Source organism: Perognathus longimembris, chromosome 13, assembly GCF_023159225.1.
Source record: "Perognathus longimembris pacificus isolate PPM17 chromosome 13, ASM2315922v1, whole genome shotgun sequence".
In the NCBI taxonomy this organism is placed as follows: Eukaryota; Metazoa; Chordata; class Mammalia; order Rodentia; family Heteromyidae; genus Perognathus; species Perognathus longimembris.
The window spans coordinates 61,504,093-61,526,756 of record NC_063173.1 but is presented as its reverse complement, the minus strand read 5'-3'; the positions used below and the strand labels follow the sequence as shown (position 1 = coordinate 61,526,756).

General features: G+C 65.6%; 1 protein-coding gene across 4 annotated transcripts in view; it reads right to left on the bottom strand.

The window, feature by feature from the left end:
• Osbpl5 (oxysterol binding protein like 5) overlaps positions 1-22,664 on the bottom strand; it is a 52,935-nt gene that overhangs the window by 270 nt on the left and 30,001 nt on the right. For 3 of the 4 annotated variants that reach the window (XM_048361021.1, XM_048361022.1, XM_048361024.1), the window contains exons 2-21: positions 20,534-20,690; positions 19,276-19,358; positions 18,115-18,195; positions 17,885-17,986; positions 16,669-16,872; positions 15,534-15,618; positions 12,307-12,478; positions 11,877-12,081; positions 10,066-10,250; positions 9,682-9,763; positions 9,315-9,413; positions 8,858-8,954; positions 7,879-7,977; positions 3,845-3,942; positions 3,481-3,570; positions 3,253-3,389; positions 2,809-2,994; positions 2,435-2,561; positions 1,640-1,772; positions 879-981 (exon numbers count right to left, since the gene is read on the bottom strand). In XM_048361021.1, coding sequence (XP_048216978.1) covers positions 879-981; positions 1,640-1,772; positions 2,435-2,561; positions 2,809-2,994; positions 3,253-3,389; positions 3,481-3,570; positions 3,845-3,942; positions 7,879-7,977; positions 8,858-8,954; positions 9,315-9,413; positions 9,682-9,763; positions 10,066-10,250; positions 11,877-12,081; positions 12,307-12,478; positions 15,534-15,618; positions 16,669-16,872; positions 17,885-17,986; positions 18,115-18,195; positions 19,276-19,358; positions 20,534-20,690 — 2,525 coding nt within the window. The remainder of the gene's footprint in view (positions 1-878; positions 982-1,639; positions 1,773-2,434; positions 2,562-2,808; positions 2,995-3,252; positions 3,390-3,480; positions 3,571-3,844; positions 3,943-7,878; positions 7,978-8,857; positions 8,955-9,314; positions 9,414-9,681; positions 9,764-10,065; positions 10,251-11,876; positions 12,082-12,306; positions 12,479-15,533; positions 15,619-16,668; positions 16,873-17,884; positions 17,987-18,114; positions 18,196-19,275; positions 19,359-20,533; positions 20,691-22,664) is intronic. The other variant, XM_048361023.1, reaches the window with a different exon arrangement.

The window sequence follows — 22,664 nt, the reverse complement described above, 5'->3', positions numbered from 1 at the left end:
GGGGGCCAGCACAGCATGACCCCCCCTTCCCACCGTGTCCGCCCGGGGTTCTGGGGGTGGGGAGATTTGAGTCAGGATGTCTTGCTCCACCTGAAGCAGGGCTGCTCACTAGGCTGAGTCAGGGCTGGGGGGGGGGGTGGGGGGGCTGGTGAGCAGGAAGCCAAGGGCACCCACTTGTCAGGGAGGGGCGGGGCAAGCCTGTGGGGAAGCCCTGGTCCTGGGACCGGGATTGCGCTGGGCCGGTGCTGGGTGACTGGAGGCCACTAAGGGGCCCCGTCTCAGGGCCCGGGGTCCTCATAAGAAGAGAGGACACCGGAGGGCACGGGGAGAAGATGCTCTCTGTAGCCAGGGCCAGGCCTTGCGCCTCGCTCTCAGAGCTGAGGATTGCGGTTCAAAGCCAGCTCAGGCAGCAAAGTCCCCGAGACTCTCAGCTCCAATTAACCACGAGAGAGCAGTGAGTGGCGCTGTGGCTAACGTGGTAGAGCGGCAGCCCTGAGCCCAAAAGCTCCGGGAGGGCGCCCAGGCCGCCTGTCTGTCGATGCCGGTGTCAGCCCAGGCGCCGAGCCCCGCGCAGGGCCGCACGGACGCTCTCCTGTCTGCGGGAGCAGCCCTGGCCTGCGGCGCCGCGCGGCCCCTCCGCCTGGGCCGGCTGCGTGAGTCCCCCGGTCCAGCCACACTCGGGGCCCTGGCTGGCCGCCTGCGCTTCTCTCTGGGCCTCCCCCCCCACACTGGCGCTGTCCCCCAGTCCCCTCCCAGCGTCCCCGCAGGCTCCTTGCAGCTCAGGCTCAGTGCCGGCCGAGCACAGGCAGCTCAGCCCGGGGGCGCCCGCCCCCCCCCCCGCCCCTGCAGGAAGACGCTGCCCGCGCGCTGCCCGCTACCTGTGCAGCTCCTGCTGGGCCTCCCGGATGGACAGCACGGCCTCCTGCAGGGCCCGCAGCCGCTGCGCCTCCTTCCTGCAGCCGGGGCACGGGCTCTCACTGCCTGGAAACGGGGCCGGAGTCAGGCGGGGCAGCCGGGGAGGCTGAGCGCGAGGCCTCCCGGGCCGGCTCCGGGCCCGCGACACCCCTGGGAGCCCACCCCGGGAAGGGAAGGGGGAGGGGGCGGGAGAGGTGCGGAAGGGATCCGGGAGGCCCTCGGGGAGGCGACCGCGCCGGGGACGCTGCCCTCCCCGCCACAGGAAGGCCTGGCTCGCCTCTCCCGGGCTGCGGCCCAGGGGCCCCGCGCGGTCCCTCACCGCTCCTCCTCCTCCTCCTCCTCCTCCTGACCCAGCTGCGGGAGAGGGCGGGGCGACGCGGCTGCCCGGGGGGCGGGGAGGAGCGGGAGAGGGCGGGGCGACGCGGCTGCCCCGGGGGGCGGGGTCCTGCGGGGGGGGGGGGGGGGCAGGGGAAGGAGCGGGAGAGGGCGGGGCGACGCGGCTGCCCCGGGGGGCGGGGTCCTGCGGGGGGGGGGGGGCAGGGGGAGGAGCGGGAGAGGGCGGGGCGACGCGGCTGCCCGGGGGGCGGGGTCCTGCAGGGGGGCGGCAGGGGGAGGAGCGGGAGAGGGCGGGGCGACGCGGCTGCCCGGGGGGCGGGGTCCCGCGTGTTGGGGGCGCCGGGGATGGGAGCGCCCCCCCCCCCTCAGCGGCCCCAGGGCGGCTCACCAGGAGCGAAGTCCCCGTCCTCGTCTGACAGGTCCGGGCAGGACTCCGGCGTGGAGCCGCTGCTCTCGGTGGCCTGGCTGTGTCCCGATGGCTGGTCGCTCGCCTTGCGGGTCCTCCGCTCCGGGCCCGGCCTCTGTGGAGACGCGGCTGCGTCGGGCACCCCTTCTCTTGGGGGCACGGCACCCCTCTGCCAGGCTGGCACCGGAGGTGGAGCGGGAGGCCCGTGGCTCTCAGGGTGCCAGGGGCGGCTGCCGTCTCCACTCGGGCCTGGACGAGAACAGCCACGCCGTCTCTCTGGGCCTCGGCTTCCCCTGGGTGACTCTCCGCAGCTCGGCATGTGCGGGGCACCCCATGAACACCGAGGGCGTGGGCTGCCCACCCGGGGGAGGCACCCCCCCCCCCCGCACCATGCCTCAGGGAAGGCTGATTCTCCCACCTCCTCCTGGAGCGCCCTGCCCTCCCTCCTGCCCGCCCCAGGCTGCACATGTGCGTCCCCGTGGGCTGCTCGCCTGACGCCCGGCAGGGGCTCGAGCGGCCCTGAGCCTGCGAACTCGCGTGTGCAATGGGACGGCGTGGCGGAGGGCGGCTCGGAGCGGGTGCCTGCGGGGGGCCCACGCCCTGCGCTTGGAGGCGGGGGCGGTCACGCTCAGGGCATCTGCAGGCCCGGGCCGCTCGGCCCCTGCTGCACAGGGAGGGAGGGAGGGAAGGCAGGCGGCCCGGGTGGAGGCCGGGGAGGGCTGGGGGAAGAGGGCCGGGTGGGGAGGAGCCGGGCTGAGGGCGGGCTGCAGCGCTGACCTCGCGCCCAGGTCCCGGGCTGCCCAGGAGGCTGGCCTGGCGGGCCATGGTCTCCCGCCTCTGGGTGTGCAGGACTCCGTCCTTCTCAAATTGAGCGATGTCCTTCAGGGGGTCCCAAGGGCGGTGGCTGAGGGCACACAGGTGGCCATCAGCTGAGGCCGTGGCTCGCGCCTTAGCCTCCCGGGGGACCCAGGGGTGCCCACCGTTCAGGGAACTCCAGGGAGGGATTGGGGGCCCTGTGGGTCCCAACCCCCCGTCCAGGGCCTGGTGAAGGTGGAAGCAGAGCCTGGAGCCCCAGGGGCCGCAGGGCATGGCAGCAGCCTGCTGGGTCCTCCCCCCTCCCCTCCCCCCCGCCAGGCCCCAGGGCCGCTCACTTCTCGTAGCGGTAGCGCCACTCCCGGGTGAGCGGGTCCAGGCGGAACAGCTGCGGTTTCCAGGGCGTGAGGCTCTGCTGGCGTTCGCGCGCGCGCCGCCGCTGCGCCTCCTCCAGCGCCGTCTTCTCCTGCGTGGCCCTGTGCTGGTCGCCCTCCCGGATGGCCCTGGACACGTGCTGCCAGAGCCTGCGGGCGCGGACCTGTCCTGAGCGGGGCCGGGAGGCCCCACGCCACTGCCCGCCTCCCGCGTCGGGGAGCTCACTGCGTGGGGAAGGCCTGCCGCCAGGCCGAGGTCGGCGGGGGCGGAGGTGGGCGGGGGCGGGGGCGGAGGTGGGCGGGGGCTGGGCGGAGGTGGGCGGGGGCTGGGCGGAGGTGGGCGGGGCCCGAGGTCGGCGGGGGCGGAGCTGGGCGGGGGCGGGGCCCGGGGCGCGGGGCAGGCCTCACCTCTCCGACTCCAGCTCACTCTGCTCCTCCAGCAGCACCGTGCGCCGCGTCAGCCGCTGCGCGCGGACCTCCTCGCTCGGGCTCCAGAAGAGCTCGCTGCCCCCGCCGCCTTCCTCCGCGAGGAACACGTCTCGGTCCTGCCCGGGCGGCCAGGCGGGGTCAGGGCCGCGGGCCTGGGCGGAGGCCGCCCCGCGCCCGGCAAGGCCGGCCCGAGCCGCGCGTCCTTACCCAGTGTCCGCTGAGCCGCGCCAGGACCTCCTCCCCCGACGTCACCGTCCCCGACACCTGGTTGATGCTGCCGCTGCCCCCGAAGAAAGGCTGCAGGGCAGACGCGGGGCGGACCGACGCTGAGACCACGGGGAGACGAGGCTGCCCCGCCCAGAGACGCAGCGCTGGACGCGGAGCCGGCACCGTCAGCGCGGCTGGGGTGAGGCTGTGCTCACCCTGGCCTTGCTGTGCGACCTGCGGGCGGCCTTGCCCTCTCTGGGTCCTTAAGGGTGTAAAGGGCTGCGGTGCCCCGGGGCACGCGGGACCCCCACGGCCTCGCCCGCCTCCGCTTGAGCCCTGCCGCCGGCTGCGGCTGCGCCCGTACCTTGAGCTTGAACTCCAGCTCGGCCTGGAGGTTGTTCTTCTCACACGCGATGGTCACCTTCCCCCCCAGCTCCAGCGACATGGTTCCGTACAGGATCCCTGGAAAGCCCCAGGGCTGGGGGTGAGCCCGGCCAGGCTGAGCCCGAGGGGAGGGGGCGGGCTGGCACGGGGAAGGCCCCCCGAGGACCGGGCCTGTCACCGGCTGGCATCCCTGCTCCGGGCTAGGAGCCGCCGCAGCCCTCGCTGGCCAGGTCCCCCAGGAAGCTCAGGCCACGCGTCCCTGGGACGGCATGGCACCTGCCACTGGACGCCACGAGTCCGTGCCAACGCCGCCGCCTCTGCCCCACGGCGTCCCTGCGTGGTGCCCCGCACGTGAAAAACAACACTCCTTTCTGCCTAGGGATGAAGGGGGGAGGAGTCTCCCATTCTGGCTGTGTGGAAAGCACGACCCCCACCGCCCCCAGCTCCTCTGGGCCCAGCAAGGCAGTGCTAAGAGGAAAACCTACAGCTTCAGTAACAGAGGAGTCCAAAACCCGAGTTAACAAGCGAGGAGATGGACGGGGAACCTCAAGCCGCTACAAAACTGTACAAAAGCCAGGCCTGAAATGAGCAGACGAAGAGAAATCATAAAGATTGTGGCAGAGGGGCTGGGAAGGTGGCTCAGTGGTAGAGTGCTTGCCTAGCATGCATGAAGCCCTGAGTTCAATTCCCCAGCACCACATATACAGAAGTGGCGCTGTGGCTCAAGTGGCAGAGTGCTACCCTGGAGCAAAAAGAAGCCCAGGGACAGCGCTCAGGCCCTGAGTCCAAGCCCCAGGACTGGCAAGAGAAAGATTTATGGCAGAAAGAAATGAAATGGAGAGTAAAAAACAAACAAAAAAACTACAAAGAATCAATAAAACAAGAAATTGTATTTTAAAATAAGATGGTTAATTTGACCAAAAAGAAAGGAAGAGACAAAAATTAATGAAACTGGAGATGAAAAGTGAATATCACAACAAATACCAAAGAAACCCAAGGATCATGAGGAAATGCTTTGAAAAATTACACGCAAAGAAATGAGAAACTTCAGAAGAAACGGATATATTCATACGCTTGACCTACCAAAACGGAAGCAACAGGACATGAACCACGGACAACTGATCTAGAAGAAGCAGTGAGGCGGAAGCAGAATAAAGAATCTCCCAACCGAGAAAAGCTGCATTCCCCCAACGACAGCACTCCTCCCCTCCTCCACGACACAGACAGGGAAGGAGAACTACCACACTCACCCCATGAGGCCGGTGGTACACTCGCCCCAAAACTGGGCAGGGACTCAAGAAAAGAACTGTAGACTAATCTCACTGATAAGCATGTGTGCAGAAATTCTCTATACAAATCCTTCCAAGCTGGGTGCTGGTGGCCCCCACTTGTCATCCTAGCTACTCAGGAGGCTGACATCTGAGGATGGAAGTTCAGAGCCAGCCCAGGCAGAAAAAGTCCACGAGACGCTTATCTCCAGTGAATCACCAGAAAACTGGAAGTGGTGCTGTGGCTCAAGTGGTAGAGCGCTAGGCTTGAGCAAAAAAGCTCAGAGACAGCACTTCGGCCCTGAGTTCAAGCCCCCACGACCAACAACAACAGAAAATTCTTCCAAACTGAATGCAACAACTCAAGAACCATTGAAGTCCCAATGTCATTCTTCACAGAAATAGAGAAAGCAATCCAAAAATTTATGTGGAAGCATAAACAACCGCAAATAGCAAAAGCCATCTAGAGTAAAAGGCACAATGCTGGAGGTTGTCATGATACTAGACTTACAGTTATATTACAGAAAGAACCAAAATAATCTTGGAACTGGCACAGGGGCAGATATGAAGACCAATGGAAGAGAAGAAAAGATTTGGGTATAAGTCCACATAGCTGCGGCCATTTAATCCAAAAGTGAGACCCTGCAGCGGAGAAAGAGCAGAGGCTTGGTAAACTGATAACCTACTACCTGCAGGAGCCTCAGGCCTGACGCCCATCTCTCACCGTGGGCCAGATCAACTCCACTGAGATCAAAGAAGTAAGATCTGGCCAGATGCTGGGGGCCCACGCCTGTCATCCCAGCTACTCAGGAGGCTGAGATCTGCGATTGCAGTTTGAGGCCAGCCCAGGCAGGAAAGTGTGTGAGACTAGTGCCTCCAATAAACTACTCAGAAAGAGCCAGAAGCAGCAGCACTGTGGCTCAAGGGGTAGAGCTCCAAGGAAAAGGATCTGAGGGACAGTTCCCAGGCCCCGAGTTCAATCCCCAGGACTGATGTGCACATTTGAGTACACGCACACATATACACACACAAGATCTGAAAATTCAAGTCTATTACAGGAAAATGTGGGGAAAATGCTGGTAGATAGAGGAACAGGTAATCATTTTCTGGATGGGATTCCTATTAATCAGAAATAAGGACAAGAATAGACAGGACATCAAGCTAAAAAGTTTCTGAGACGTAAAAACAAGCACCGAATCCACCAATTATCAGAACCAGGATACAACTCACAGAGTGGGAAGAAAAATCTTCACTGGCTATGCAGAAAATTAATATCCAGAATACACAAAGAACTGACAAAGACAGCAAAAGAACAATTGCTAATAATAAATAGGCAAGTGAAGCTAAAACGGACAGTTCTCAGAAGCAGAAATGGCTGATGAATGACAAAAATGCTCAACTCCCTTACACATAAAACAAATGCAAACCCAAACCACACCAAATTCCATCTTATCCAGTGGATTGGCAGCCCCGAAAGGAACCAGCCACCAGCGACGCGCAGGGCAGTCACAGGAAGTGAGTGTGGGAGCTCCTCCAGGAAGCAGTCTCAGGAAACGGCCGAGTTTTCTCCCCCGTGTGGAAGCCAGGTGTGCAAGGGACGCCCTGAGGAGGGTGCAAGGCAGCTGCACACCCACTCTGGAACACTGTGTATCAAAATGAATTCCAGAAATGGAAAGCTTTTCTGCGGTTCCTTGTTGTTACTGTTGGTGTGGTTTTGCTGGGGGATTGTTTTGGCCTCTTTAGAGAGGACAAGAGGGGAGCACAGAAATGGAGGGAGGAAGGGTGGGCACAGGCGTGGGCACACGTGGGCATGGTACACGGGAGACACTGTGTGGAAAATGAACAGTGCAACTTGTGGGCAGGGACGAGAGGGGGGAGGCTGGGAAAGAGCGAGGGAAGGGGGGACACTGTCAAAAAGAATTTCCCTCATTAACTGACTTATTAAATGGTAACCCCTCTATACCTTAATAACAATAAAATTCTATTAAAAAATAAGATCATGACTCCCAAGGCAGTCTCAATTACAAAGTAACCTGGACAACGCAGCGAGAGCACAGAGCACCAAAGACAAAGCCGTCTGTGGAGGACCAATGGAGCCAGTGGGCCAGGGGCGGGGGCAGGGGCAGGGGCTGCCCACCCACCACCCCAGGGGCCACACACTCCACACCCTCAAGAGGAAGAAGGACAGCACTCAATCTCATGAGCCAAGGTGAAACAGGAGCTTGTTTGTTTGTTTGTTTGCACTGGCCCTGGGGTTTGAACTCTCGTGGAGCTCTGCCCCTTGAGCCACGGCTCCACTTCTGGCTTTTGGTGATTAACCGACGGTATGAGTTTCACATACTTGTCTGCCTAGGCTGACTCCGGACTGTGATCCTCCTATCTCAGCCTCCTGAGGAGCTAGGACTAGAACCGTGAGCCATTGACACCTGGCTTTTCTGTGTGCTTGTAGTGGGCTTGAACTCAGGGCCTGGGCGCTGTCCCTTAGCTTTTTCACTCAAGGCTGGCACTCTACCACGTGAGCCACAGCTCCACTCTGGCCTTGGCTGGTTAATTGGAGATAAGAGTCTCACAGACTTTCCTGCCTGAGTTGGCCTTTGACTATGATCCTCAGATCTGCCTGCTGAGTAGCTGGGATTATAGGGGTGAGCAACTAGCACCCGGCAAAACGGGGGCATCTTTAAACAAATCAGTACCGAAGTGTGTGTCATGGTGGCCCCTGGTAGAGGGCACTGGACTCCGCTCTCACCTCTGCAGTGGGCGTAGGGCATGGTGAGCGTGTACACCTCCTCACGCTGCAGGAACGTGAGCGTGGCCTGGCCGTCCAGGAGGGCTGACAGCGAGTTCCCTGCGGGGGTGGGGGCAGGGGGGAGGGTCGATGAGGGCAGACGGCCCCCGCACACAAGCCATCCTGAGGCCACCGCGGCAGGCAAGAGCCCCCGCACCTCCCTGGGTGCCGGGGGGAGTCAGGGGCCACCGTGGAGCCGTGCGCCTTTTGGAACCAGTCTGAGCCCTGATGGATAGCGTGTGTGTGTGCACGCGCACGCGTGTGCGTCCCCAGGGCTTGAACTCAGGGCCCTTAGCTTTTTCGTTCAAGGTTGGCACTCCACTACTTGAGTCACACCTCCATTCCTGGCTTTCCGGTGGTTAATTAGAGGTAAGAGTTCTCATGGATGTTCCTGCCTGGGCTGTCTTCAGTTGTCAAATCTCAGCCTCCTGGAGTAACTAGGATTACAGGTGTGAGCCACTGGCACCAAGCAACTCTCCTGATTTATTTGCTTGGCACATATATATATATATACATGTATACGTGTACATACATATGCACACACCCATACCCATATACGTACATGTACTTGCGGTGCTGGGGATGGAAGTCAAGGCCGTCGTGCTAAGTCAGCACTTCACCTCTGAGCTCCAGCCTAGGCCCCATCTAGGCCCCAGTGCACCTGGCAGGTGGCTGTGACTCGCGCAGCCTGGCTCTGCATTGTGAACTTCCTTACTCCCTATGGGTTCTCTGCAGCCCTCCTGAGCAGAGGGTGATGAGACCCGGATGCAGGATCTGATCGCTCTCACTCCCCATGTGCCCACCCCCCCCCCCCCCGCCATAAGGGGCAGGAGTCGCCTGTTAGGGCCACGATGGAGGTTCTGGGGCCCTGGGCTTACGGAGCCTGACCCGCCTCCCCACTTCCCCGAGGCCCAGGAAGCACGGAGAGGGCGCCGCTCACCATAGAACCTGGACTTGGCGGTGATGCTGCCACTGATGCAGAACCCATCCTTGCGGTTGCTGACATGGAAGGCAGACACAGGCGGGTGGTGGGACACCTGGGGCAGAGGGGACGCTGGAGACAGCCCCAGGAGAGCAGGAGCAGGCCTCCCATCCCCCCACCCCCCAGGGGCAGGAGTGAGGGGGACTGGAGGGACACAGGGCCTGGGAGCAGACTCGAATCCCACCGCACCCTGGAGTGTCCCCTTGGGAAACGGGACCCACAGTCCCCTCTGTCTGGTGACACTGTGCTTGCACTGCTGGCAGTGTCTGTGCCTTCTGGGACAATAGCCCTGGGAGTGGCTGGGCCAGAGCCCTGCCCATGGGCAAATCCCGGGCCACTGGGCCCCACCACTGCCAGGCCGCCCACCAAAGCCGGGCCAGAGAGAGGGCTACACCCCACTGGGCAGGTGGCTTGCCTGCTCTGCTATGTAGAAGGTGTGGCTGTTGGTCTGCGGGTGGTGCCAGCAGCAGCGGAAGGTCTCCCCCAGGATGGGGTTGTAGGGCTTCTTGATCCCCTACCAGGAAGCACAGAGGCAGTGAGGAGCCAGGCAGGCCTGGCCCGAGGCTGTTTTCTTGGGGCTGGGACTGCTTGGGTCCTCCTGAGACCAGGGAGCACCCAGCATCACCTGGGCAGCCCTGGGGCCTCCAGGGAGGACCCTGGCCACAGCAGGGAGGTCAGGGCCTTTCAGGGCTGGGGGTGGGGGGGTGGAGAGGGCTGCGTGGGGAGGGGTGACCTGGGAAGGGGCTGGCTGCCGGAGCCCCTTCCCTGCTGGGCTTGCTCACCTTGGGCTTCTTGTAGAAGCCGGACAGGTACCATCTGAGCACGAGCTTCATGCGGCGGTAGGCGTCCTCCTCCATGGCTGCCCTGCACCAGCGTGGGGGCATTGGCTCCGAGGCGGGGTCCCCCCCAGCTCCGCACCCCGGCCCTCCTTACCCGTGGATCTCCCTCCACTGCACCCACCTTGGCCCGGATGATCTGGAGCCCGGTCCCCATCGGGCCAGGAAGCCCTCTCAGGAAGGGGGGCACCCCCCCCCCCGGGAGTGGGCTCTCAGGACGCTCCTGCCTCCCATCCGCACCCGGTGCGCCCGCCCTCCCGCCCCCGGGCGTCTGTGGTCTGTGGGAGCCGGCCTCCCCCGCCTGCCCGCCCCCGCCCGCCCGCCGGGCACCTGGAGAGCAGGTCGACGTGGTAGTAGTAGTCCGACAGCTTGTTGAGGAAGGAGCGCGGCTCCAGCACGAATGTGGGCAGCGCCACGCGGGACAGGTCCATGCCGGGCCGCAGCTGCCGCAGCAGCACCCACAGCAGGTTCTTGTTTTCCTCCGACACGGTCTCCACCTGGGACGCCTCCCCGAGCTGCGGGAGAGGGGGCTCGTCAGGCCCCGGGGAGCAGAGTGGGGGGGGGGCCCTGCTGGGGCCTGGAGGTGCGGGCGGTGGGGGGAGGGGCGCGGGAGGGGCGTGGCATCGCCTGCCTCCTCTGCGGGGCCCCTACACTGGCCTGGCTGGGCCTTGTGTGACTCTGGCCCTTGCTGAGGTGTCTACCCCGCCCAGCACGACGCCACCCACCCTGTCCCGGCCTCCTCCAGCCCTCCGGGCTCCCTCGACTCCCCGCCCCTCCCCTTCCAGCGGGCCTGCCTGGGCCTCCCCCACGGCCACGGGGCCTGTCTGTGGCCTTGGGAGCAGCGCGCAGTGGGACCCGCTCATCTTCCCACTCGTCAGTGGGGAGGCAGGGGCTCAGCGCCTGCTGCTCTATTAACAAAGAAAGACAAGGCTTGCCCGGGGCCGGTGGCCTGGGACCTTAACTGTAGCTTCTCAAGAGGCTGGGACCTGAGCATCGAGGTTCAAAGCCAGCCTGGGCAGAAAAGTGCATGCGACTTTCGTCTCCAATTAACTAGCGAGAAGCCAGAAGTGGCGCTGTGGCTCAAGCGGTTGAGTGCCAGCCTGGAGCACAAATGGGCGGCGTGAGTTCAGAGCCCCGAGTCGAAGCCTCCATACTGGCACGGCAGCGGGAGGTTAAAATCCTCTTGTTTCTGGGTGTGGTGGCGCATGCCCGTGGCCCCAGACACCCAGGAGGCAGAGGGAGGAGGGGCACGGCAGGAGGGAGAGGGAGGAGGGGCAAGGCAGGAGGGAGAGGGAGGGAGGAGGGGCAGGACAGGAGGCAGAGGGAGGGAGGAGGGGCAGGGCAGGAGGCAGAGGGAGGGAGGAGGGGCAGGGCAGGAGGCAGAGGGAGGGAGGAGGGGCAGGGCAGGAGGCAGAGGGAGGGAGGAGGGGCAGGGCAGGAGGCAGAGGGAGGGAGGAGGGGCAGGGCAGGAGGCAGAGGGAGGGAGGAGGGGCAGGGCAGGAGGCAGGCCTTGGAGCAAAAGCTAGAGAGCTTACCCAACATAGATCAATGAAAGACTCCAGAAGAGCTCAGGGGTGTGGCTCAAGGGGTGGAGGAACTAACTGCCTAGGAAGCTCAAGGTCCTGAGTTCGATCCTCAGTACTCCCAGAAACACTCTTTTTATGTTTAATGGCTTGGCTTGCAGGTGGTGGCTAGGAAAGGCTGTGGCTATTTGACACCCGTCTCCCCTCATGAATCTGGGGTACATCTAGGGTCAGTAAAGCCAGGAGACCCCCCCAGAGCAGGGCAGGCTGTGGCCCCGCCCTCCAAGGCTGAGACCCCCCAGAGCATGGCGGGCTGTGGCCCCGCCCTCCAGGGCTGAGACCCCCCAGAGCGTGGCGGGCTGTGGCCCCGCCCTCCAGGGCTGAGACCCCCCAGAGCGTGGCGGGCTGTGGCCCCCCCTCCAGGGCTGAGACCCCCCAGAGCGTGGCGGGCTGTGGCCCCCCCTCCAGGGCTGAGACCCCCCAGAGCATGGCAGGCTGTGGCCCTGCCCTCCAGGGCTGAGACCCCCCAGAGCGTGGCGGGCTGTGGCCCCCCCTCCAGGGCCAGCAGGGTTCAGGGCCCATGCGCACTCATCGGCGCCCCGCCGCCCGGCCGCTCACCTCGCCCAGCTCCTCCCGAGCCTGCTCCACGTAGGTGGTCCCCCTCGGCAGCCCCCCGGGGCTCTCGGGCGGCTCGCTCCCGCTCTCGGGGGTCTTGCGGCTGTGCTCCGGCGTCTCTGTGTCCGAGTCGTCGGCATTCTCTCGCTCGGACCTGTCTGAGAACGCGTCGTTCTCCAGGGGGCTCTCCGGGGAAGATCCGTTCGGGCTGGAAGGGGGGGCCCGTGGTGTCCAGTCAAAGGCCGGTCACCCAGGGCCCGGCCCCGCTCTGAGCGTCGCACGCGGTCCACGTAGCGGCCCGTGGAGCCCTTGCCCCCACGCGTGCAAGCCAGGCAGGGCCGGCGCAGAGGACGAGCCGGTGCCCGCAGGGGCCGCTCCCCCCCCCCCACACCCCGGGCTGACCGCTGCCCGCCCGCCCCGCCCCGGCACTCACGGGGGCAGGTCCTGATCGGGGTGGAGGGCGCCCGGGGCGGGCGGCCCGTAGACGGAGGAGGGCGAGCCGCTGGGCGAGGACCCCGGCTCCCCCTCGCGGCCCTGCTCGCAGCTCAGTCGGAGCAGGCTGGAGCAGCGCAGGGCCAGCTCCAGGGCGTCCAGCCAGCAGCGGCCTGCGGAGGGGCGGGGACAGCAGGGGAGCCTGGCGAGACGGCCTCCCTCCCCCCTTCCCCCCCAGCTCCCCCAGCCCCCTCCTCACCAAGGGGACACAGGAGGAGACTGGCGAGACGGCCTCCCTTCCCCCTCCTCCCCCCACCCCCCCCCTCCTCACCAAGGGGACAGCAGGGGAGCCTGGCGTCACGGCCTCCCTGACCCCTTTCCTCCTCCACCCGTCCTCACCCCGGCCTCTCCACTGGCAGGGCCCTCTGGAGCCCTGTCCAGTCAGGAAGCCACCCTGCCAGCCACCCCTTGCTGTGTCCCACGGGGGTACCTGGGCACCCTGCCATGTGTGGGGGGGGATGCGTGCGGAGCGGACATCAGGACCCTAGGTGGCCAGGCTTGTGCCGCTCTCCAGGGGCTCACAGGACGTGGCACCCCCCCCGCCCGGGCCTCGGGCAGGAGGTAAGGAAGCCCCAGGTCCACACTCCGAGCTTGCCCCCCACCCCCGTGGTCAGCCTGCAGACTCCCCATGCAGAGGGGAGACCAGGCAGGCGGGGGTGCTTAAGCTGGGTGGGGGGGCTGGGCAAAGTGGCAGGTGGATCATGGGGATGGTGGGGGAGGCAGGGTGGGGTCCCCACTCTGGGCCCTGTGGACTTCCCGGCTGGGGGCTGAGCTAGACCCACCCTGCCCTGGGATCTACTGGGGTGACAGGGCACAGGGCAGGTGGCACTCACGGAGTCTGCGGTGGCCCTGAAGGCCAGAGAGCCGCGGGCAGGGCCTGAGGGACCTGTGTCCATGCAAGGCCTGAGGGACCTGTGTCCACGCAGGGCTGAGGGACCTGTGTCCACGCGAGCCTGAGGGACCTGTGTCCACCCAGGGCTGAGGGACCTGTGTCCACGCGGGGGCTGAGGGACCTGTGTCCACGCGGGGCTGAGGGACCTGTGTCCACGCGAGCCTGAGGGACCTGTGTCCACGTGGGGCTGAGGGACCTGTGTCCACGCGGGGGCTGAGGGACCTGTGTCCACGCGAGCCTGAGGGACCTGTGTCCACCCGGGGCTGAGGGACCTGTGTCCATGTGGGGCTGAGGGACCTGTGTCCATGCAAGGCCTGAGGGACCTGTGTCCACCCAGGGCTGAGGGACCCGTGTCCACGCGGGGCTGAGGGACCCGTGTCCACGCGGGGGCTGAGGGACCCGTGTCCACGCGGGCCTGAGGGACCCGTGTCCACGCGGGGCTGAGGGACCCGTGTCCACGCGGGGCTGAGGGACCCGTGTCCACGCGGGCCTGAGGGACCCGTGTCCACGCGGGGCTGAGGGACCCGTGTCCACGCGGGGGCTGAGGGACCCGTGTCCACGCGGGGCTGAGGGACACGTGTCCACGCGGGGCTGAGGGACCCGTGTCCACGTGGGGCTGAGGGACCTGTGTCCACGCGGGGCTGAGGGACCCGTGTCCATGTGGGGCTGAGGGACCCGTGTCCATGTGGGGCTGAGGGACCTGTGTCCACGCAGAGGACACCCAGCGTCCTGTAGGGTCACCCCCCATGACCCTTCCACTCACAGGGTGGCTTGGAAAAGCTGTGCGCACTGGCGGGAAGGGGGGGTCCTAAGGGACGGCTGTGCCTGGGACTCCAGTGGGGAAACCCCTGCCTGGCGGCACGAGTTCAAACCCCGCACTGCCAAAAACGGGCCGTGTAAGCGTGAGCTCAGCTCACAGAGTGACAGAGAGCCCTCGCCCCCGAACTTCCACCTTCTGCCTCCTGAGGACTGAGAACGGGGGCCCTCAGTGGGGACCTCCGGGCCCTCGGTGGGGAACCTCCGGGCCCTCGGTGGGGAACCTCCGGGCCCTCGGTGGGGAACCTCCGGGCCCTCGGTGGGCACCTCCGGGCCCTCAGTGGGGACCTCCGGGCCCTCGGTGGGGCACCTCCGGGCCCTCAGTGGGGAACCTCCGGGCCCTCAGTGGGGAACCTCCGGGCCCTCGGTGGGGAACCTCCGGGCCCTCGGTGGGGCACCTCTGGGGCCTGGCATCAGAGTCACCCTGGGAGAAATGGGCGAGGCGCTTCAGGCCGGGGGCTGCTAGTTGCTGGACCTGCCCACTCAGCGGGGAGCACTAAGGACTGTTCTGGGGCTCCGTGAGGGGTTGGGCGGGGCATTTTCAGGCACAGGAGGGGGCACCCAGGACCAGCGTGGAATGGCCATCTGCCGCGCGGGGCCAGGGCCCTGGCAGGTGCCGTGACGAGGACTGCACTCCGTGTCACACGTCCTCGGGACTCTTTCTCCCCCAAGAGGCTTACCGGGTGCCTGCAGGGCCTGGGGGTACCCTTCCTCTCCATCACACGGGGACCCGCCTTGAGCTTCTAGTCCAGTCTTACCTGACTCACTGATCACCCAACCCCAAGGCTGGCTCCCGAGGGCAGGGCCCTCCAGAGCCCCTGGGCGCGGGGGGGGGGGGGGACTGGGCAGTGCCCAATGACCCAATCAACATCGGGGCAGAGAGGAGAGGGTGCAGAGGAGGCACCTGACCTCAGGGGGGCGACAGAGCACCGCAGGACATGGGCCCAGGTCGGGTGCCCCCCCACCCAGGGCTTGGGTGAGCATTCCTAGTGCCAGCGAGAGAAGAGATTCTTTCCACAGTGACAAACAAAGGTGGCCGCAGCGGCAGGGGCTGTGGTCAGCGTAAGCAACCCGGGATGTCCCCAGGATCTGCAGTCTGGCACTTCCATGCTGGGGGTGGAGGGAGGGCTGCCAGTCCCTCAGTTTCCTTATCTGTCAAGCATTATCGAGCTCCACTGAACCCACGGGTCCAATGAGCCTGGCAGCTGGCGGAGCTCCGATTTGCCATCTGGCTGTGTTATAATAAGGTCACTGAGTTTCCCAAACTCTGAGTTGCTATTGGGGGAAACTGAGGCCCAGCATAGCGCAGGGTACCAAGTGGAGGCGGGCCCAGCTCAGAGGAGGGTGGAAAGCCAGAGATGGGGGGCGGCCTGGCCCCAAGCCTGGGCTTGGCACCACCACCTCAGGCACAGGGCCCGCGCCCCAGGCCCGCGAGGGTCCTGGGGCTCCTGGGTACTCACCGTCTGACTCGGAGGCGGCCCTGAAGATCAGGTAGCTGCTGGGCAGCGGCTGCGTGATGGAGCCCACGCTCTCGCCTTTGGGGCCCTGGAGAGGCAGAGACCTGCGGGGTCAGGCGCCTGCCAGGCAGGCCCGGGGGCAGCAGGAGGGGCAGGCAGGGCCCCCAGCCCGCTGTCCCCTTCCGGTGGCCCGCCCTCTGCTGGCGGCTTTCAGCTTCCTGGTGCAGCGCGGTGCCCAGGGGCTCCCAGTGTCAGGGAGGGGCGGGCAGGCTTTGGGGCTCGTACTCTGCGAGCTGTGCGTGGGGCTCCCTTACAAAGACCTCAGCACGTCACGACAGTGGGGCTGGGGGAGCGTGGCGTCGGGATGAGGCGCGAGTGTGCGGAGCCACCGTTCCGCTCTCCGCGTTTGCTCCAGCGTTTGCAGAAGTGCATGGGACAGCAACACTGCGGCACACGCCAGGCCTCAGCGAGCGGGTGACCTTGCCGTCTGTGGGCTGATGCCAGTGTTCTGCGCGTGGCAAAGGTCAAGGAGCTGGAGCCGGGGCGCCCAGCAGGTGAGGCGTGTGAGAGGCGTTTTCTGGGTGGTGTGTGCGACTTGCAGCGGGCTCATTGGGATGGGCCCGCATCAGAAGCGCGGGAGGGCCTGTCGGGGCTGGGGACCAGTGCCTCGCGCCCGCCATCCCGGCCGGTCAGGAGACTGAGACCCGAGGATGGCAGCCCGGCCCGTGAGACTCCTACCCCTACCAAACTACCGAAACAAGCTGCAGTGGAGCTGGGGCCAAAGTGGTATACAGCATCGACCGGGAGCAAAAGCTCAGGGACAGGGCCCAGGTCCTGAGTTCAAGACCCAGGACCGGCACAAAAACGGAACCCAAAACGCTGCCACTGGCGTGGGAGGTGGAATCTCCCCGGGGGGGCTGGCCGGGTGGCCCTGTCCCCAGGTGTCTGCTGCAGCCTCGCCAGCCCCCCTTAGAAGGTAGGGGGGCTGCCAGGTCTCCCACCCAAAGCCCCCCATGAAGTTGGCTCCGGGAGCTGTTGGAGGCCCCGCTATAGAGCCTGTGGTGCCAGGCGGAGCCCCTTCCTGCTCTGGACCGCGCCCCCCAAGCCGGCTGCCCCCAGCCCGCCCGGCGGACGGTACCTTCACGGCCCAGAGCGACTGGTCGAGCGGGTGGAAGAGCTTGAAGCAGAAGCCATCCTTCTTGGAGGGGCGCTCGAGCAGCTCGCAGCAGTGCAGCAGCACGGTGCCCACCCACTGGCCCACCTTGGGGGTCTTGTAGATGAGCAGGACCCCCGGCTTCAGCACGCACCACAGCTTCGTCCAGCTCTTCAGGGTCCCCCGGATCTGCACGAGGCGGCGGGGGGTCAACAAGGCCTGGGAGGAGCCCCGCCAAGGAAGGCTGCCCACCCCGCGGCCTCCTCCCACCCGTTCCCTGGGGCAGCCCGCGTCCCGGGCAGGACCCAGCACTCCCCAGAGGCCAGGACGTGAGTTCAAAGCCCCAGCAGTGGAGGACAGAGCTCAGAGCCACCCAGCCTGAGACTTCCTTTCAGAGACTTTTCCCTTCTTTGTGCCAGTACTCAGGCTTGAACTCAGGGCCTGGGTGAGGTTTCTTAGCTTTCTCATTCAAGGCTGGTGTTCTGCGTGAGCCACAGCTCTGATCAGCTTTTTGGTGGTTAATTGGAGCTAAAACCTCATGGACTTTCCCGCTGGCTTTGCAGTGTGGTCCGCAGACTCGGCCTCCTGAGTAGCTAGGGTGACAGGCGCGACCACGGGCCCTGCTCACCCGTCAGGTCTAGTTCCATCTCAGTCTTCCCTGTGTACCTGTACCTGCATGGCGTTGAGAGAAGGGGTCCCAGAGAGGCCGGGCTCCCCCTGTGAACTTGACTCACTTTCACCTTTAACCTCCACTGTGCAGACAGGGACACTGCGGCTGAACTTGGCCTCCCGACCCCAGTCCTTGGTCCTCCCCTGGGCAGCCAGGGACCCGCCGCCCCTCCCCCACCCCTGGGACTCTGAGACCCCAGCCAGCACATCAGGACGCCCAGACCTAATGGGGGAGGTTGGGAAGGTGGGCCCACGCCTGGGCCCCGGCCAAGACAGACACTCTTCAAGGAGAGGAGAGGACGCAGAGACATGGGTGGCCCTGTGGCCACAGGCAGGAACTGCACGGACCTGGCCAGGAGCCGCGGGCCGCGGAAGCCTGCAGAAGCAGTGAGCGCCTTGGGAGGGGGTGGCCCTGCGCCCCGGGCTGTGTGCGTGGTCACCTGCCATGGCAGCCCCGGGACACGGACACGCGCGCTGTGTCTCGGGTGGCGGCTGCACCGCCGCCCGCGGGCTGGGGGCCGCGGCGCCGTACCTTCAGGCTGTCGGCCATGATGACCACGCTGGGGTCGGTCAGGGCGCTGAAGAGCTGCTTCGTGGCTCGCTTCTTCTCCTGCCGGTAGCTCTCCTTCTGTGCCTGCATCCGGGGCGCCAGGGGCCGGGTCACAGGTCAGCCCTCCGCCACCCCCAGTCCTCCCCTCACCCAGGCAGGGAGAGGAGGGAGCCCCCCCTCCGGCACCCCCGCCCTGCCCCGCCCAGGCTCACCTTCAGGGCCTTCTTCTTGGAGACCCTGGCCGTCGGGGGCTCACAGTCCTTGTGGGACCCATTGCACACCCTGGACTCTGCCTGCAGGACAGAATTGGGGGTGTCGGGACACAGCACGGGGGCTGCTGGAGGCTGAGGCTAGGAGGCAGAGGAAAGTGCTGCCCACCCGCTGCCCTCTGCTGCACCCTGGTCCTGCCCTTCCTTCCCTGCCGACGTGGGAGGGATACGAGGGGAGCGGGGGCAGGGGGTGAAGGCTGTGGGGGTGAGGGCTGTGTAGGTGAGGGCCGTGGGGGTCAGGGGCATGGGGGTGAGGGCTGTGTGGGTGAGGGCCGTGGGGGTCAGGGCTTTGGGGGTCAGGGGCATGGGGGTGAGGGCCGTGGGGGTCAGGGCTGTGTGGGTGAGAGCCGTGGGGGGTGAGGGCTGTGAGGGTCAGGGATGTGGGGGGTGAGGGCTGTGTGGGCGAGGGCTGTGGGGGGTCAGGGCTGTGGGAGTCAGGGCCGTGGGTGGTGAGGGCCATGGGGGGTGAGGGCTGTGGGGGTCAGGGGCATGGGGGTCATGGCTGTGGTGTTTTGGCTGTGGGGGGTCAGGTCTGTGGGCAGTCAGGGGCTGTGGGAGAGTCAGGGCTAGTGGGGGAAACCGGGTTATGGGGGGCCATCTCTAACCCCATTGCCCTCGGACAGACACCAGGACCAGGACCACGGGTCTCAGCCAGTGCCTGGGGTGATGGCCCCGTGAGCCTCTGGGGAAGGGAGGGCGATGGCACCATTGTGCTCTAGGCCAAGGCTGGCGTGGGCACCGGCTCCAGAACTCAGTGTCCTGGAGAGGGCACCGGCAACAGAGCAGGGTGGACACAGAGTGAGGACCAGCACTGGAGCAGGGGGGATCCACACTGTCTCGGGGTGCGGGCATGTGTCCCGACGCTGGCTCCTCCCCTTGGGCTGCTCTGCCTCGAGCTGCCCACGTGACCCTCACCCCTTCTCCGCTCTGCTTGGTTACGCCAAGGAGATGGCTTTGAGAAACTGATGAGCCGCTCAGTGCCTCCCTTGCCCAGGGGCCTCCTGGAGTCCCCCACAGTGGACACTCATTCCCTGGGCCACGCAGGCCAGAGCAGGCGTGGCCAGCGCCCTCCACCCTGGGCCCGGCTCCCCGTCCGGGTCTTACCGGGGGAGGCTTTGTGACGGAGCCCGGGGTCAGGGGCTCTTCCTCCCTTGACAGTGACACCCCATTGGATTCCATGTCCTTTCCTGCAAGACAGCAGCCAGGTGAGGCCCTCGGGCCGGCTCCTCAGCGGGCGGTGGTGGCACAGGCCTGGGAGGGGCAGGAAGCCACGGTGGTGGCAGAGGCCCTCAGAGGGGGTGGGAGGCAGCACTGAGCACCAGCCCTGGGACAGGTCCCAAGCCACAGGGAGGAAGCTGGGGGAGCCGGCCCCACACAGCCCCTGGCATGTGATGCGGGGTCTGCGGGGCCTGCGGGGCCCCCAGTTCTCCGCGGAAGGCAGTGTCCAGGCTGGGAGGCGTCCTGGGCTCAGCGTGCCAGAGGCCATTGGCTCTGATGTATGCAGATGTGATCTGGGGAAGCAGCCCCACCTCCCTCCCTCCTGCAGGAAGGAGCTGCCAGTTCCTGTGGCGGGTGGGCGGGGCTCCCAGCGGCAGGGCTGAGGCCTGGTTAACGCCCTGTGCAGGTCACCCGCCCCCAGCTGGCACAGGTGGACAGTGAGGGGACCGCAGTGAGGACTGGTACCCATAGAACTAGTGGAGGGGGGCAGAGGGCTCTGGAGACCCCCTCCCTACAGGAAACCAGAGCCGCTTCCCTCTCTCTCCGGAAGAGCCAGGACGGTGACCTGAGGAAATGGCTTTGCCCGAGGTCACCGAGCACGTGAGATCCCCTTCCCTGGCCTGTGGTCCAGCCCTGCAACCCGTGTTCCCGCCCGCACAGCATCTGGACTCTGCCCCAGCCTCAGTGGGGCCAGCAGGGGCCCTGTCCGTTCCCAGGCCCCTCTTCTGGGGCGTTCCCTTCGTGGCTTGGCTGCCTGGATGCCACGGGGCAGCGCTGAGGCCAGGGCGGACTCGGGCCCTCGGAGCAGCCCGGAGAAGAGGCCAGTGCTGGTTCCTCTCCTTGCAGGCGCTCTGCCACTTGAGCCACGACTCCACTTCCCGCTGCTTGCCGGTTGATTGGAGATAAGAGGCAGACGTTGCTGCTTGGCTGGCTTTGAACCTTGATCCTCACATCTCAGCCTCCTGAGTAGCTAGGATCAAGGCCTGAGCACTGGTACCTGGGCCACACCGCATTTTAACGGGCTGTGACCCTTTCGTCCACCCATCCAGTGTCCGGCATGAAGGTGTGGGGGGGGATGGGGGGGCCGAGGCCGCCCAGCAGCTGTGACCCAGCGGGACCCCCGCTGCCTGTGGCCAGCACCCACCTGGGCTGACGGGGGCGAGCTCATGCTCACAGCCGAGGAGCAGGTTCCGCGTGAGCTTCCGGGGGTCTGTCTTCTGCGGGGTGGAGGTGGGGGGACACAGCGAGAAACGCCGCCGGAGAAAGGCTTCTTCCTTCATGGCGTGGGTGCTCGGAGCCTTCTGGAAGGAGGAAGGGAGGAGGACACGGTCAGGCCCAAGGCTGTGACTCCACAGCTGTGTGCTGGCAGCAGCCCCCAACCAGCCCAGGCGAGGAACGGAGATGAGGGGGAGCCAGGTGGAACCCCGAGATGTCTGGAACCCTGGGGGAGGCCGGAACGGGCAGGAGCCGGCCAGCCAGGGAAAGACACGTGGCCAAGCTGCTTTGCACGAAGCCAGGAAGGACAGTGGCCAGAGGGGTGGCCTGGCACAGGACCTGGCAGTCACTTCCCTGTGAAGACCCGCCAAGCACCGGGTCTGCGGGACACAGCTCCCTCCTGGTGGTGCGCTCCAGGGTGGAGACAGCCATGGCCTCAGACACGGCCGACAGCAGGCGTCTGCGGAGAGCTCACGGGGAAGCGCGGGCGGCCCCACAGGGCCAAGGAGAAGCGGACAGTGGGCTGGGCTCTGGGGGGCCTGGCCTGTCTCTCTCACCCCAAGGGACCCTCACCCCTCACCCCGGATCCCTGCCCAAGCGCGGTGGGTCATATCCTATCCTGCGTGCTAGGGCTCGAACTCAGGGCCTGGGCACTGGCCCTGAGCTTGTTGGCTCAAGGCTGGTGCTTTACCACCTGAGCCACAGTCCACTTCCTGCATGTTGGTGGTTAACTGGAGATGAGAATCTCACAGACTTCCTGCCTCGGCTGGCTTTGAACTGTGTTCCCCGGATGTCAGCCTCCTGAATAGCTAAGACGGCAGGTGTGAGCCACCCCGCCTCCATGGGAGGACTCAGACCTGCCCACGCCAGGCGCTTGGTCCACATCCGGCCGCAGATGCTGGGTCCCTGCGTTGCTGTGCGGTGCAAGGTGGCAGGAAGCAGCCTTGGGCCACGGCAGGATGGGGCAGCCAGGGCATGGTCCCGCCCCCCATCCTGCAGGACAGGCCACCCCAGGGGAGGGCGCTGGACCCGCCCGGACCCGCACATCTTCCAGGTGACAGACCCCAAGCAGGCCTGGCCTGTAGTCTCCGACGTGCTGGGGGACTGAAGGCCCTGGCTCCTCCTGTGTCGCTCCCATGGTGGGCCCCTCAAACACCTGCTGACCTACTGAGCGACTCCCCCTTCTCCCCCCTTTCTGGGGATGCAGCCCACAGCCTCCCTGGGTCACAGAGGTCCCACTTTCTCCGGCAGCCCTGGCCCCAGACACAGCCTCTCCCGCTGGCTCTGGGGGCCAGGTGGGGCTTCGAGAGTGGGCATGGCCACAGGACCTTGTGCTGAACATGAACTGTATAATGTATGGGCGAGCAAGGGAGTGAGGGAGGGAACAAGTCCAAAAAGAAATGTGCTTTCCACCTGACTCCTGTAGCTGTAACCCCTCTGTACGTCACCTTGATAATAACGACGATTTTTTAATAGGAAAGGCAAGCAAAAGGAGTGTGCACGGTGCCTAGGGTATCAGTGGTTCTAGGGGCTCCTGTCTGCAGCCCAGTGTCCACTGGGGGCCCCGGGACACAGGAGAGCAGGTGCGTGGGTCAGCGAGGGCCACTCAGGCAGCACGGCAGGGACGGCGGCACGGCCTCACTCCCCGCGCAGCCGGCTCAGGGCAGGCAGCGGGCCTCTGACCTGCCCAGCTCCAGGCTGGCTCACGGCTCAACCACACTGTCCCTTCTGCTCACCTGGCCCGGCCTGGGGTAGGGCTGGGAGGACGTGGAGAAGACGTCAGAGGACATGGCTGCCTTTCTCCTCAGAACCCATCCTGTGCCTTCTCTCAGAGCAGCCAGGCAGCCCAGGGGGCTCCTACTGCTTACTCCGTTATTCACTCATGTGTCTCCATTCCCACCCTCCCTTCCATCTACCCATTTATGTTCTCTTTGTACCTGTCATCCACCCACCCATCCATCCACCCACCCACCCATCCATCCATCCACCCATCCATCCATCCACCCACCTACCCACCCATCCACCCACCCATCTACTCACCATCCATCCACCCACCCACT